This window comes from Hemitrygon akajei, chromosome 8 (assembly GCF_048418815.1).
Source record: "Hemitrygon akajei chromosome 8, sHemAka1.3, whole genome shotgun sequence".
Lineage (NCBI taxonomy): Eukaryota > Metazoa > Chordata > Chondrichthyes > Myliobatiformes > Dasyatidae > Hemitrygon > Hemitrygon akajei.
This window is the reverse complement of record NC_133131.1, coordinates 154723062-154738523: the sequence shown is the minus strand read 5'-3', so window position 1 is coordinate 154738523 and position 15462 is coordinate 154723062. Positions and strand designations below refer to the sequence as shown.

Here is a 15462-nt window from a genome sequence, read left to right as displayed (position 1 = left end):
AAGGGAAACCTTGTCCTTTGAAGAAGGAGGACATCACTGAGGTCCTGTAGAGGAAAGCCTCATTCTGGGAACAGATTCGGCAGAGATGAAAGAACTGAGAAAGGGGAATAGCGTTTTTCTAGGACACAGGGTGGGAAGAGGTATAATCAAGATAGGTGTGGGAATTGGCAGGTGTATAAAAGATGTTGGTCAATAGTTTGTCTCCAGAGATGGAGGCAGAGAGATCGAGAAGGGGGAGACAGAAATTAATCAAGTGAATTTAAGGGCAGGGTGGAAGGTTGAGGCAAAGTTGATGAAACTGAAGAGTTCCGCATTGGTGCTTGGAGCAGCACCAATGCAGTCAACAATGTAGCAGAGGAAGAGTTGGGTAGCATTACTGGGGAAGGCTTAGTAAATTGTGGGCCCTCAGCTCATCCTCAGTGTTTGTGGTACTGGGAGGCCATAAGACCATACACATAGGAACAGAGTTAGGCCATTTGACCCATAGAGTCTGCTCCACCATTCAACACTGGCTGATAATTTCTTTCCTTCCTCAGCCCCACTCCCAGGCCTTCTCCCTTTAACCTTTGATACCATGGCCAATCAAGAACCTATCAATCTCCACCTTATTTCTAAACGAATCAACACACTGGCTGTAGAAGAGGCCTTTAAAAAGGCCACAACAGCTTTGTCACAATCTGAAGCACTCACACACTTCAACCTGTCATTGACCATACAGTGGGCCTTTGACAACACCACCCTATGGTGTGGAAAGTGTTAGCTCACACACCAGGCCGTCAGGCAAAAAGCATCCAATCACTTTCTCATTAAGGACATTAAGCAAGGCAGAAAGCCATAATGCTCCGATTGAGCAGGAAGCACTCGCAATTTTCTCTGGTGTTAGGAAATTCCATCAATCCCTCTTTGGTTGATGATTTACATTACTGACAGATCATCACCCCTTAGTGTCAATTTTTGGTCCACCTACGGGCATTCCTTCCCTGGCTGCTGGTCGAATGCCATGTTGGGCTCTATTACTGTCTGTACATCAGTACGATATAAAGTACAGGAGGTCCGAGCATCATTCGAATGCTGATGGACTATCCAGATTTCCCTTAGCTGCTACAGCTCCAGAGCCATCCTCAAGAGAGATCTTCTACTTCAAGGAAGTACCCACAGCTCCGAAAACTGTGGAGCAAGTCTGGAAGCACACACGTACAGGCCCTGTTCTGTCTAAAGCGGTGGATATGGTAACTCATGAATGGAAAGAACAACTCATCATAGAACTGAAACCTTGATGGAAGATGCTCACAGTCCAAACGAGATGTGTACTATGGGCCATGTTGTCATTCCTCCAACATTAACAAAGCACGTGCTTGATTAAATTACATGCAGGACTCTGTGGCGGAGGGCCCATGACAGAAAACACTCGCAGCTATTCCTAGTAGCCAGGACTAAGTGTAGTGACTGAAAAGAAGAAAGAAGCATGGTCACATTGTCAGAGACTGAGAAATGTTCCTCAACTTGCTCCTTTGCATCATGGGAATGGCAGAGAATTCACATAGTTTTTTTGGACCTCCAGAAGGCCACATCTTCTCTGTCGTAGTGGATGCACACAGCAAATGGCCTGAGGTTGCCATTATGAAGATCACTACATCTGAAAAATGCATTGAGCAGTTACATCCCACCTTTGGCCATTTTGGGCTTCCTCAACAACTTGTAAGTGACAAAGGCCCACAACTCCTGTCTGAAGTGTTCAGGGCATTAATGGAAGCAAATGGTATTTGGCAATTCAAATCAGAAGCATTAGTCTGTCTTCTGTAAGGCACACGTTTCTGAATCGCCTCACTACGCGGATCACAGACGTAATGTGTCATTCAGTCCAAAATTACAGTGTTCAGACAATTGCTTCATCACTGACACAAACTGTGAAATAAACTCTCCTTCCTTTTGAAATCTAAACCTCTCAGCAATAATCAAAGGTTTAATTGAATAGTGGTCCTATAAGGCATGAACTATATCCTTATCAGGCTTATTCCCAGGCTTAGCAGGTTGCAGTGTACTGTGTAATAAATTAAACGTTTTTGCACACATCACAGTCAGAAAAGTGGGGACACGAATATCATCTGAAATCTGATTTGCCAGAGCAAAATATTCAAATCTTTCAGTATATGATCTCCATTGCCCTGTCCTTTTGTCACATGGTCCGATATGTCCAAACATTGTCGTCATTTTCAAACACAATAATGTTCCAGAATAGTTAACTAGCCATCACTCTCTGTGTCTTATTTTGTTGTATTTAACCATCCTGTTCTCGTTCTCTCCCCTCAGGTTCTCCACTCACCAAGCTTCCTGCTTCCTTTTCGTTTTGCGCACTCACACTGCCCCCTGGTACATCGCCAGTGCTGCACACGGACTTCACTTGCCGAACGGAACAGAATACTGGGTGAGGGCTTGTCACCTCACCGCCAGCTGCTGTGTTTGTGGTAGAGGGAAGCCGGGTGGCTGTGAATAACACACATGAGAGACTGAGAGTTGGGGGACAAATGTTTATTTTGCTTGCAAGTTATCTACCCAGAGTGGCCACTCACATTACATTCAGTATGTAACACACGGGAAGCTTGATGTCAACCTGTAAGGGTCAAAATAAACATGAGTACATAGCACTCAGACTGTGCTGGTTGTTGGTGCAAAATGGCGCATTTCACTCTGTTTCGATGTACCTGACAAATAAAGCTAAGTTTGAGTATTAGTGACCGAGCCTCCTCAGTTCTCATGAACAGAGCTTTCTAAATGTTCACTGCTCTTCGGGTGATGATATTTCTTCCCATCTCTCTCCTTAATGTCCACCCCTTTTCTTGACTCTTGGTCTGAAACATCCGCTTTGCACATATCCAATCATAATTTCTGCGTGATCCCCCCCCCGGGGCAGTGAAGGGCAATTCGTGCCAGGAAAATGCCTTGCTAGCTCAGCTGGGATACCTTGTCTGTTGTTGAATCACAGGAGACAGGAAGCTCCTAGGTTTCAGCCAGCACCTGAAATTCCACTCCCTTCTTTGCAGCACACACATACAGACCCCCATCTTATTCTTAAGGTGCTTTATATCTGATTTATGAGGAGTTGAGGAGATATGGTACGTCACCAAAGACACTCGCAAATTTCTACAGGAGTTCAGGGAGAGCATTTTAACCGGCTGCATCACTCTCAGGTATGGGGGGGGGGGGGGGGTGGGGAGGGGGCACTGCACAAGACCAAAATAAGCTGCATAGAGTTATAAACTCAGTCAGCTTCATCATGGGCACTAGCCTCCATTGTACCCAAGACACCTTCAAGGAGTGATGCCTCAAAAAAACATCATCTGGGACTCCCATCACCTAGGGAATGCCTTGTTCTCATTGCTGTTATCAGGAAGGAGGTACAGAAGCCTGCAGGTACACATTAAACACACACAATTCAAAAATAGCTTATTTCCCTCACCTATCAGGTTTTTGAATGGACATTGAACCTCACTACTTTTTTATTCCTATTTTTGTGCTACTTATTTGACCATTATATATATATTTACTGTATATATGTATGTTTTTTTCTGTGATTATGTATTGCATTGTACTGCTGCTACAAAGACAACAAATTTCACAAGATACGCTGGGGATATTAAACCTGATTCTCATTCTGAGTAACACACATACAATGCTGGAGGAACTCAGCAGGCCAGGCAGCATCTGTGGAAAAAAGTACAAGTGACGTTTCGGGCTGAAACCCTTCGGCAGGACTGGAGAGAAAAAGCTGAGGAGTAGATGTGAAAGGTGGGGCGAGGGAAGAGAGAAAGACCAGCTGACAGGTGAAACTTGGAAGAGGACAGATGGAGCAAACAGCTAGGAAGTTGATTGGCGAAAGAGACAAAAGGTCATGGAAGAAAGAAGAAAGCGGCGGGGGGTGTGGGAAGGAACCCCAGAGGGAGGCGATGAGCAGACAAGGAGATAACATGGGAGAGGGAAAGGGGATGGGAAATGGTGAAGAGGGGTTGGAGGCATTACTGGAAGTCTGAGAAATTGATTTTCGTGCCGTCAGGTTGGAGGCTATCCAAACAGAATATAAGGTGTTGTTCCTCCAACCCAAGAGTGGCCTTATCCCGACAGTGGAGAAGGCCATGGATGGACATATTGGAATGGGAATGGGAAGTGGAATTAACATGGGTGGCCACTGGGAGATCCCGCTCGTTCTGCTGGATGGAGTGTAGATGCTCGGTGAAGGGGTCTCCCAATCTACGTCGGGTCTCACCGATATACAAGAGGCCACACCAGGAGCACTGAACACAGTATATGACCCCAACAGACTCACGGGCTCTAACTCTGAGCATCAAACTTTATGTTTCCTTCTAATGGGGATGTCTAGGAACCAGAGGCAGGTAATTCAGGATAGAGATGAGAAGCTATTTCTTCACCCATTGGGTGGTGAATCAATTGAATTCCCTACCCAAGCAGAATGCAGAGCTTCAGATACTCAGGTTAGAGATGGTAAGATTTTTAGTTTTTTAGGAAATATAGGGGTGTGGGGCTGACGCAAGAAAGAGGCACTGAGGTGAAGGATCAGCTAGGCTGTCATTGACAGGCAGAGCAGAGGAGATAAGGCCTGCTCCTGCTCCTAATCTGCCCAAATTCACAGAATTTGTTCTGAATAATGTACCCAATTTAATCTCGGGCATGGTGGGATGAGGACACAGACACGGTCTCTCAGCTAGCGAGGGAAAACCTCGATCCTGACTGCCATCCGGTAAGGTCCCTGCTGGAAGGAGGTGAAAAAAAATCATCCTGGATTTCTCCCTTTGATGGCTACCTAGCAACAACTGCAGGAGCCCAACAGGACACGTCATGGAGGGCAGGAATGGGCCAGCCAGGAAGCTTCATGATTGAACGAGCTGCCAGCTCGCTGTCAGGGATCATACATTCATAATGACCACCGGGAAGCAGCACTGAATCTCCCTGATACCTGTGGCGCTTTAACCCAACAAAGAGTTGGATCTTTTAGTAAATAAAGAGGGAGAAAAAAAGGTGACAGAGAAAAATTGCTGAGCAAAGTAATTAGAAAGGCACAAAGCTGCGGTAGCAGTTGCTGACGTCTTCCCATTCAATGTCCAGTACTCACACAGCTCAGGAAAGAGCAGCAGCTTGCTGTTATAGACATAAAGCCCCCTTTTGATGACAATAAGCCCCCTGCCTTTGACCTGGCTGTCACTCGGTGAATGTGCTATCCTTTAACCGGGCTGCAGAAAACCCCCAACTTCTTACTTCCATACAAATTTCTGCCAAGGTTTCTTCGGAAATTAATTGCCGCAACCTGATTGTGGATTCAATACGTAATTTTATACAACTTGGCATAGCAAGATTTGTAAGGGTTGGAAAAAAATTGCTGAAGTAAATCAAGAAAAAAATTTGAAATGAATAATAATTAGCAGTTCGATGGTAATGTGTGACGAAGGGCAGAGAAGAACCATTTGTTGTTTGAATATTTTGCTTCAGCATTAATGGCTTCTAACAGCTGCTTTGAATCTCCCTGGTATCATAGTATCATTACAGTATAGAAGGAGTCTGTTCAGCTTGTCAATATAGGAAGAGCTATATATTCAGCTTAGATCCTCTTTTCCCTAATCCCTATCCACATTCCTACCCAATTTCCTTTTCAAAGCCTTTCCACGCCTATAAGGAATAGGGTTATACTATATTAGACAGAATAAATGCAAGCAGGCTTTTTCCACTGAGACTGTGTGAGACGATAACTAGAGATCGTGGGTTAAGGATGAAAGGTGAAATGCTTGAGGGGAACTTCCTCACTCAGAGGGTGGTGAGAGTGCAGAGCGAGCTGCCAGAGGGAATGGTGGATGTGGGTTCGATTTCAATATTAAAGAGAACTTCAGATAAAGTACATAGGAGGAGGGGTGGAAGTAATTGGAACTAAGCAGAATAATAGTACGACATGGACTGGATGGGCTGAAGGGCTTGTCTGTGACTCTATGAATGAATAAACAGTCTCAACCACAAACCCTCATTTCTGCCTTACCAAATTGACCTTCATTTCTATTTTGTCAAAGTCTATCTCTCAACTTGTATTATTTGCCTCATAACTTATTAAATGTCATTGTTATTTCCTTGCCTTCCTTTGTTTACTGCTAATTTTCAAAGCTTTTCTAGTCATTGCTTGGGTTCAGCTAATTAATTCCCTTCAAAGTTCGGACAACCTCTGTTAGATTACTACTAAGTTTTTTTCCAGTGAGAATAAACTTCCATCTATAACTGTGGCTTTCTGAACCCTGCTATAATCTTCTGAGAGGTTGAATCCTCTTGGAACCAATACTATCCTTACCAACCAGCTTATGGCTTTGCAACAAGCACCAGAATACTCTCAACTGTCCTTGGTCCAGTTTTCTCCCCTTACAAACTGCTTAATCCTTCATGAAATCTTTTAAATGTTACCAAAGATTTAGTCACCTGTTATTCAACCTAGTGCCAAATTTCATTTGATTATACTTTATTTAATGTTACAGGATATTAAGGCAATCTATTAAATGTAAGATGCTGTTGTGGGCAGTAGTTCTATTTGGAATTGTATAAAATGCCTCTCGACAACACAAATCCATAACACCCTCAATGGGATTATTATATATTAAGAAAACCGCCAGCAGATTACTTAAGCATTGCCCACCTTTTTAATCCTTGCCTATTATCAACTGTGTTTTTCTATGTGTTTATCAACAGCATTCTTTGATATACTGATAATTTTCCCATCAGTGATGTCAATATGGCCACCGACGGCTTAAATAAGAATCTTTCCCTGCAATAGAAGTTGAAGGCGTTCAAGTCTCTGTTACAGTTTACACCACTCCACAAACAATACTTTATTCACATATTTTTAAAGAGAACAAAATATTTTGTATACTTTATTGTTATCTGTACAGAAAAATAACTATAAATTAACAGGGAGTAAGCGAAGAGACAGTTTCAGAATGACCCTGTGTTAAAAGGTAGATTCAGATATCACACGGTTGTTCCAGGGAGTTAGTGGTTTCCCTGAACTGGCCAGTAGGTTATAGTGTTGAAATACTGCAAACTCTCAAACTGTCCCTTCAGGATGCTAAAAAGTAATGAAAATCCAATCTCATGTTCTAAATTGTGCAAACTCGAGGACATATATATGAGCTTACTGCTAAAGCTTTTACAGATTTCATGTTAAAAGAAGTAATTGAATTAGTTGTAACAAGAAAATCATATCAAAGATTTAACAAAACACAAGAGATTCTGTTGATGCTGGAAATCTCGAGCAACCCACAAAAATTGCTGGAGGAATTCAGCAAACCGAAAACGCTAAGTTCCTCCGACACTTTGTGCACGCTGCTCAAAGATTTTGCACCATTGTTTGGTTCAGTTAGGCATTAGTGTTAAAATGTTTTGGGTTCAAAATTATTTTTGGATGATTACATGAAACAGGTAGTGTCAGAACAGTTACCCCACTATAATAGTTGGTCCCATTGGAACTGAGTTTGGCAATATGCATCATGGGTGAACAAGCTGATAAAAATATCCAAGGTGATCAGGAAAAAAAGAATTACTGCTGATTTTCCTTCCCAATGTGACTGGCCTGGGTGGGATCTTTGCCGGCATGGTCCAGCTGGCCCAAAGGGGCTGTTTCCGTGTATGTATCAAATTCTTCCATTCCAAATCATAACCACATTTAACATTTTCAGCAAGGTCTGGTCATGATACATTACTAGTTTTTGGCAAAATATGAAGTCGATTTTTTAAAAACTTGGTCAACAAAAGCATGAGAAAACTGATGGGTACTGACAGTAACCCAGCTACATCAGTGGCTAATTATCAATAAATAATTGTCATCACGAAGTCTATCACTACCAAACAAATTAAATTAGTTGTAATTTATGAAATAAAGCAGATCATTTATTAGATAAAAGGAACAATCAATAAGAAGTGAACATTAGACTATTTAACACAAAAAACCCCACAAGCAAGTCTGAGAGGAATGCTGTTTTCATAGGCTAAAACAAATAAAATAGATTTGTAAGTATATGCAATCAGTCTTCTATAAGTAGGACTATTTACAGACAAAGACTATATATTCTGTGTCAACATCAAATTTGCAACAGACTGTAGTAGTTGTCAGAATTGAATAAAATCAAACACTTAAGGATTTCTAACCATATGCCCACATTGAAACTCAATCTGAAGTGGAAAACCCCTCAGATCAATGGGATGAGGCTGTGCCATCTTGAATGGGACAGGACAGAACCTGGGACTTAAGCGTGTATGTATTTGGGCTGAATGCACTTTACTTTTGTTTGCTCAGGCACTGAGCGCCAGCTGTCCCTGTACACCGCAGAAAAATAAAGGCCCGTCATGGTGCGTCAACAATAAACAGACTTATACAAGGGTCCAACAGCAGCTGGTAATCAGGTGTTCCCACCGCGGGACTGATATCAATCAGATGCAAGGAGACCGCTCACTCTGCTTAATCTCAACTAGAGCGCCTAGACTCCAACCTCAGAACTGCACTTCCAGTATCTTACCAGTGAGATATTCAACGTGTGTGAATGAAGGCCGGGGAGTGGCAAAGGGAGGACAAGCATAAGCCCCAGACTCTCTTTATGCATTATGCGTACGTGAATATTTACTCTTCAACACTAAAATGCAGGGAAACTTTTCAAATCTCTGCAGATTCCATACACTGCACCTCAATACACTGGATCTTAGTTGTTCCAAGTATTTGTACTAACAACGTGCCTTTGCAATCAGGATTAGGCTACTGACCATCAGGATTAGGTGGACATTGACTTTAAGATGCTTACGTTCATGAGAAGCAAAGAACTTATACCCCATCATAGATTCAAATTCACAACCTGTATCAGGAACATTGTAACTAATGTATTTACTAATAAAGATGAGATCCTCATAAAAGAGATTTACCTTACTTATTGTAACCACTGAAGACTATTAATTGAGCAATGACTAGAAGGATCCCGGGGGTTCCTGTGACATTAAGCTGAGACAAGCACACTCACTTCTTCTCTGTGTCTACCAAGGCCAGACTGAAAGAAACCGAAGTTCTCCCACAGACTTAATCGCTGTTCTCACTTCTCTGACTGTGTTCATTTGTTTGTGAAATGTCAGGGATTTATTCTAGGTTCCAAAAGTACCATTATTATGTTGTCCTCTCCACTCCGCAGTTAACTGAGAAGCAAAGAAGATAAACTGCTGAAGCTCAGTTTGGGGCTGGATAAGAGGATGATTCACCAGGCTCACGCAGTGCACATATCCTAACCTTATTTATCATCCTAAGCTGAAATCGGCAATTACATTCTCCCAATTAACTTCCAGGCAGGGTTTTGAACATGATTCTTCTGACAACAGAGGAATCGAACACTCAAAACCATGGCACCTTTAACTGCTTGTCTTTAACTAATTAGAGATACAAAATCGTATCTGAATTATTATTTGCTTAAGTAACGGTGGTCTGCCTGAAGAAATCAGACACAGAAAAGTTAGAGAGGAACAGAAATGTTCTGACGTAATGGACACAAATTGAAAGGTGGTAATGAAACCACTGCAGAGTTCATCAGTAATCCCAGGTATGGAGTATCTTAAAAGGTGACAGGACTGAAGCCAGGAGGTGATTCAGTGGTCCGATTCAGTGGCCGTTTGTCAAGGTACACTTCTAAGGAAAAGGGAAAATCTAACTGTAACTAATTGCAGGGATCTCCTTAAATTATCCAACTGCACGGGCAACCTTCTGCTAAGTGGTATCCTTTCAAAACATATTCAGTAGATCTTCCACTCCGTACTGGAGCTGCCTTGAAGTAATATCAAACCCCATGATAGATAGCCATAAATAGGTACCTAGCAGTGCACCTTACTGGACAGGTACACAGCTGCATTCCTACTCTGTAGGGCTGCGCATTATGGCACAAGTGGTGAGATTGCCTACAGGTAGAATCACATGATAATTATGAAATACCAAAAGGGTTCATCAACTGCATTCAAATACCGTGGAATTAATACTGAAAAGCCTTGCCATACTTTTGTCTAATACTGAAATTAATAAAAGTTAAAAAATTTATTTTGGAAAATACTTAGACTTTGCAATTGTAACTGATTAAAATCTGTGTGGTCCTCGATCTTTTTGAGGATTTTGTATCCAGTTCTGTCCAGTCCCAAAAAAGCATATATACAAAGACTTATAATCTAACCTTTAATTCTTTCTACTTTGAAACCATTCAGAGTTTATGTTTTGAGCTAAGAATTGCATCAAATACAGATGTTGAAGGGACACACTTTCTAAAGCTGTTAAAGTAAAAGTTACACAGCTAAGATCAGAGCACGTTTCTACAACATTCATGTAGACCGGCAAGATTAAGGTGTTGGAACTAGGTGGAATCTCTGGTGGTCTCTCACTGTGGAAGTGCCTTCAAGATTGCATTCACCTCCTCAGCCACAGCTGTCAATGCAAACTCAAACTGCTCCTGCAGAAAAATAACCCAACATGGTTAGAATAGATTGCTATCTTATTTATGCGCAATAAGAGTTAACCTTTGGGAAACCATTTCCCTTATTCATTCCATGTTAGACATACAGCATTCATTACCCATCTCTCAACAGCTTGCTAGGCCATTTCAGGGGCACAAGAGCCAAATACAATTACTTTCCTATATAGGCCAGGCCGGTTATGATACAACAGAATTCTTTAAAGGAAATGAGCAACTCAGATGTATTTTTATCATAATCAAATAGTTTCAGAGTCTTTACAATTCCAAATTTTATTTCTGTAGATTGAATTTAAATCCCCCAAGTGCCATGGTGGGATTCCAACTCATGTTTCGGCATTACTAGTCCAATGCTGCATTCTAAACATTTTGACACCTGTCTGTTTTTCTACTAAAACCTTATTAAAGTTCCATAGAGACTGAAGCTGTTGATATTTGCTATCCTTCCAATTTTTGTACCTCCTCTTCCCCATCTTGTTGGAGGAAAGCTATCACTGCTGTGGCTGAAATCTGCATCAGCTCTATAATGCACAGCAGTTATTTGCTCAGGCCACTCAGACTATGAGACAGCCACATACATGGATGATGGAGGAACCTGAGACCTGAAATTTCTACCACCAAGAAGGACAAAGGCAGCAAATGTATGGGAACATGGCCAACAGCGTGCCTCACATCCAGGTCACATACTGTCCTGACCGGGAAACATTGCACTGGTCTTTCCATACCCTTGGGTCCAAATCCTGGAACTCCTCAACCTACAGCCCTGGGAGAGTACCTTTGCCAGAAGGGCTGCTGCAATTGAAGTTGGCAGCTCACCTCTGCCTCCTGAAGGGCAATTAAAGAAGTTAACGTATAGAATATAAAATGTAGAACTTTAAAGCACAATACAGGAACCCATGATGTTGTGCTGACCTTTTAGCCTACTCTGGGATCAATCGAGCCCTTCCCTCCTACTTAGTCCTTCAATCTTCTATCATCCTTGAACCTGTCTAAGAGTTTCTTAAATGCCCCTAATGTATCTGTCTCTACCACTACAGGCTGTCCCATGCACCCACCACTCTGTGTAAAAAAAACCTGTCTCTGACATCCTTCCTAAACTTTCCTCCAATCACCTTAAAATTATGGCTCCTCATATTAGTCATTTATGCTTTGGGAAAAAGTCTCTGGCTATCTACTTGATCTACTCCTCTTATCAGCTTGTACCTTTCTGTCAAGTCACCTCTCATGCTCTTTTGCTCCAAAGAGGAAAGCCCCAGCTTGCTCAACCTATCCTCCTAAGACATGCTCTCTAGTCCCAGACAGCATCCTGGTAAACCATCTCTGCATCTTCTATATCCTTCCTATAATGAGGTGACCAGGACTGAGAACAATATTCCAGGTGTGGTCTAATCAGGGCTTTATGCATTACCTCATAACTCTTGATCTAATGAAGGCCAACACACCATATGCCTTCATAATGACTCTATCAAATGCTGGCATTTCCAGTGATGCCTTCATTCTGAAGAAAAAGAACGGAAAATAACTGGACCTGGCAACACAAGTGTGACTTTAAGCAGAGATAGATGCTTGCATATGATCCAGGTCTCACAACAATGATGCCACTGCAGACTGTGGGAATCAGGGGTGATTGTTCTCCTGACTCAAATTCACCCCAACCGGTTGGAGTAATAGACTCCAACTAGACTTGTTCTGAAATTCAAAATCCTCCGAATGTGATGAGGTTTTTAAATACGGGTCTCTTTCTTTCTGTCGGATTTCTGCTCTCAGGACGATGGCGGGGGAGGAAGCAGGAATGAGGGAAATGGTGGGCAGGGGCGGGTGAGAGTGAGTGGGAGACATGATCATGAGCGGGAGGGGTTCCTGGGGATAGTGTAATGGTGATCATGGGTCGGAGGGATTTTAGAGGGAAGGAACTCCTGAGAAATTGAGGGGGAAGGTTTCATGGAAGGCAGTGGCACCCTGATGGCAAGTGTTGACTGATGTGGGTTGAGAGCAGGGTATCTTGTGGTGTGCTGGTTTATTTGGTAACACACAAAGTGTTGTTGGAATTCAGTGGGTCAGGCACCATCTATGGAGGCAAGTAGGCAGTTGATGTTTTGGGCCAAGACCCTTCACCTGGACTGGATGAAGTAGAACACAGAACAGAACGCGGAGCGTAGTCCAGATGAAGGGTCTTGATCTGAAGTAATGACTACGATCTCCCTCCACCGATGCTGCCTGACCTACTGAGTTCCTCCCACATGTACCGTGCAGTACCTGCAGTCTCCTGTGCCTCTGGTTTATTGGATAACAGGCCTATCTTTCCTGGCCTGTAAAACCACTTACTTTGCCTTCTCACCAGCACAGTAGACATAGAGTCATTCAGTCATGTGGGACTACAGCACAGAAACACACTATTCTGCCCATCTAGTTCATGCCAACTTATTTTTCTGCTACTAGAACCCAGACCACAACTCTCCATTAGCCCATCATCCATGTACCTATCCAAACTTCTCTTAACAGTGAAACCCACATCCACCACCTCTGCTGGCAGCTCATCCCACACTCTCACCACCCTCTGAAGAAGTTCCCCCTCATGTTCCCCTTAAATATTTCACCTTTCACCCTAAGCTTATGACCCCTAGTTCTCACCTGACTCAAGTTCAGGAGAAAAAGCCTGCTTGCATTTACCCTATCTCTACCCCTCACAATTTTGTATGCCTCTTTGACATGTCCCCTCATTCTCCTATGCCTCACTTATTACCATAGGCCTGTTAGTTTTCCCAAGCTCTGAGTTACCCAGCCAATATAAGCTTAGGTAATGTGACTTCCAACAAAGGATTGTCGTGGTATTTAAAAGAATCCCGTGAGGGGATTAGTTACTTGTTTCTCCCACCTGGTGGGTGGCAGAAGCTATTATTTTAAAAGGGAAGATTATTTTCTCCTTAAAAGCAAAATGAATTTCAGACCTTTGGGAAAAGTGCAGGGGTTGTCCTAATTGGATAGTTCATTTAGAGAACTGGTGCAGGAATAATGGAGCAAGTGGCTGTGTGATTTATTTCAGACACTGGAAGGAAGTCAGTTTTCAGAGAGACATGTTCCAACAGAGACTCCAACCTTGAAATATTGACCTGCCCTCCCTCCTCTCAGCTGTCCATGGACCCACTGGGTATTTGAAGTGCATCTGATTTCCATTTCTTCTCGTAGAAGAAGATAATGTTCTAATCATTTGACTTGCTCCTTGAGCATTATAAAATAGCATATTACTATTAAGTGTGAAGAAGCTTTTTCTTAAGCAAAATCTGTTTCGGCAGAACTAATTCAGTCATCGGCAATAAGTGGGATGGTTAGTAAACGATACTGGTATTATCTCTCACCTTCTAGTGTGCTACAGGACTTAATATAATTGACATTTCAAACCTGACTTTCCCTCCACAGATTTAAATGAATTCTGGGCCCTTTTAGTCTTTATTTGTATTCAGCGATGTGAGTGTATGGTTTGTTTAAATCGATCAAAAAACAAACCCAGAACTCTCTGGAGAGAACCTCCTGCTGGCCTGTAATTAGATATTTATCATTCACCACGCGTCTGAATAAATAAATTAGAGTGTGTGAGAAGGCATGTTGTTGCCTAGCAGCAGTCGGAGCCAGCTTCCGTGGTAATCAGGATTCTTCCACTTCGGTCCATGACGGAGAGCAGAAACTTGACTCGGTCCTTTAGGACACCTGAGGGCACTGGGGTAAGCTTAAAATGAAGGCCCCCAGCCTCCGATAACACTGCAAGCACCGAGCAAATGGTTCCATTCTCAGAATAAATACAAGACTGGGATTTTTTTATCTCTCTCTCTCCCCATGCCCCCCCACCCCGTCCGCCAGCTCCATCTTGTTTTCTTTCTAATATGCCTTGATTTGATGCACGACTTCCATCTTCATTCAGGGGCAAAGGTTATTTAATATCTTGAGCCATTCATTGTCTGGTTTGTGATCTTAGCACCTTTCCCTTAATATCTTCAGTCACGAAATAAAATATAAGATCATAGGACATTGGAACAGAATTAGGCCATTCAGCCCATTGAGTCTGCTCTACCATTTCATCATGGCTGATTTATTATCCCTCTCAATCCCATTCTCCTGACTTCTCCCATGTACTATTTGATGCCCTTGCTAGTTAAGAACTTATCAATCTCCACTTTAACTATCAAGTTTAAAATTGACGCCTGGCCTTTCATCATTTTTCTCAAGAGGACCACAAACTTGTCATAGGCTTTGGAAGCCTGCATGCCTCAAAGAGGTATGTTGGCTGGAGTCAGAGCCTTGTGCTTCGCTTTTTGGTAGGGTCTCCCATGCCAAACAGGCCAGAGGGTAGAGGCCAGAGTAAGAGTGGTCCACCAGTCCACCAAGTTTGAGGATTCAGGCTGACAATCCTGAATGGTCAAGAAAAAAAATTGCTATGGAAACAGCAATGAAGAATCCTTCTATATCTGTGTGCAATAGTATTCCTGAGCATTAAGAAATACAAACCCACCTCTTTCTTGAATGTATTTAAAGACTAGGCCTCACCTACCCTCTCTGCTAGGGACGTGCACGGAAGACAGTAGTGAAAACCGAGAGGAAGCGACTGGCATGATGGGGGAAGCCCTGAACCAAGAACAAGTACACAATAGAGAAAATGGCCAAGGACAGACAGAGATCGAGGACCTTCATTGCTGCCCTTAGGGCCAGTGATGTAAACAGGCAGTAAGTATCATCATTTGCAGTTTGCAGGAGAAAGTTCCAAATTTCTGACTTCCTCTGTGTGTGGAAGTGTTTTCCTATTTTCATTTAGGAAGGCCCCACACTATGGATATGCAGGTCTGAAACTCCTTAATCATCCTCTACCTTAACAAGTTCAGTGATATCATCCTCTAAATTCAAGGCAGCAAAGGTTTACAGTGTAGACTCTAGACACTAGAATACT

The 15462-nt window shown here is 42.6% G+C and overlaps 1 protein-coding gene across 2 annotated transcripts in view; it reads right to left on the bottom strand.

Annotated features, from left to right (window-relative positions):
* Positions 1 to 6857: 6857 nt before the first annotated feature.
* The window catches only part of ptprn2 (protein tyrosine phosphatase receptor type N2), a 1022449-nt gene continuing 1013844 nt past the window's right edge, over positions 6858 to 15462 (bottom strand). For both annotated transcript variants that reach the window (XM_073054872.1, XM_073054874.1), the window contains one exon: positions 6858 to 10505. In XM_073054872.1, the coding sequence (XP_072910973.1) occupies positions 10434 to 10505 (72 nt within the window). In that variant the 3' untranslated portion in view covers positions 6858 to 10433. The remainder of the gene's footprint in view (positions 10506 to 15462) is intronic.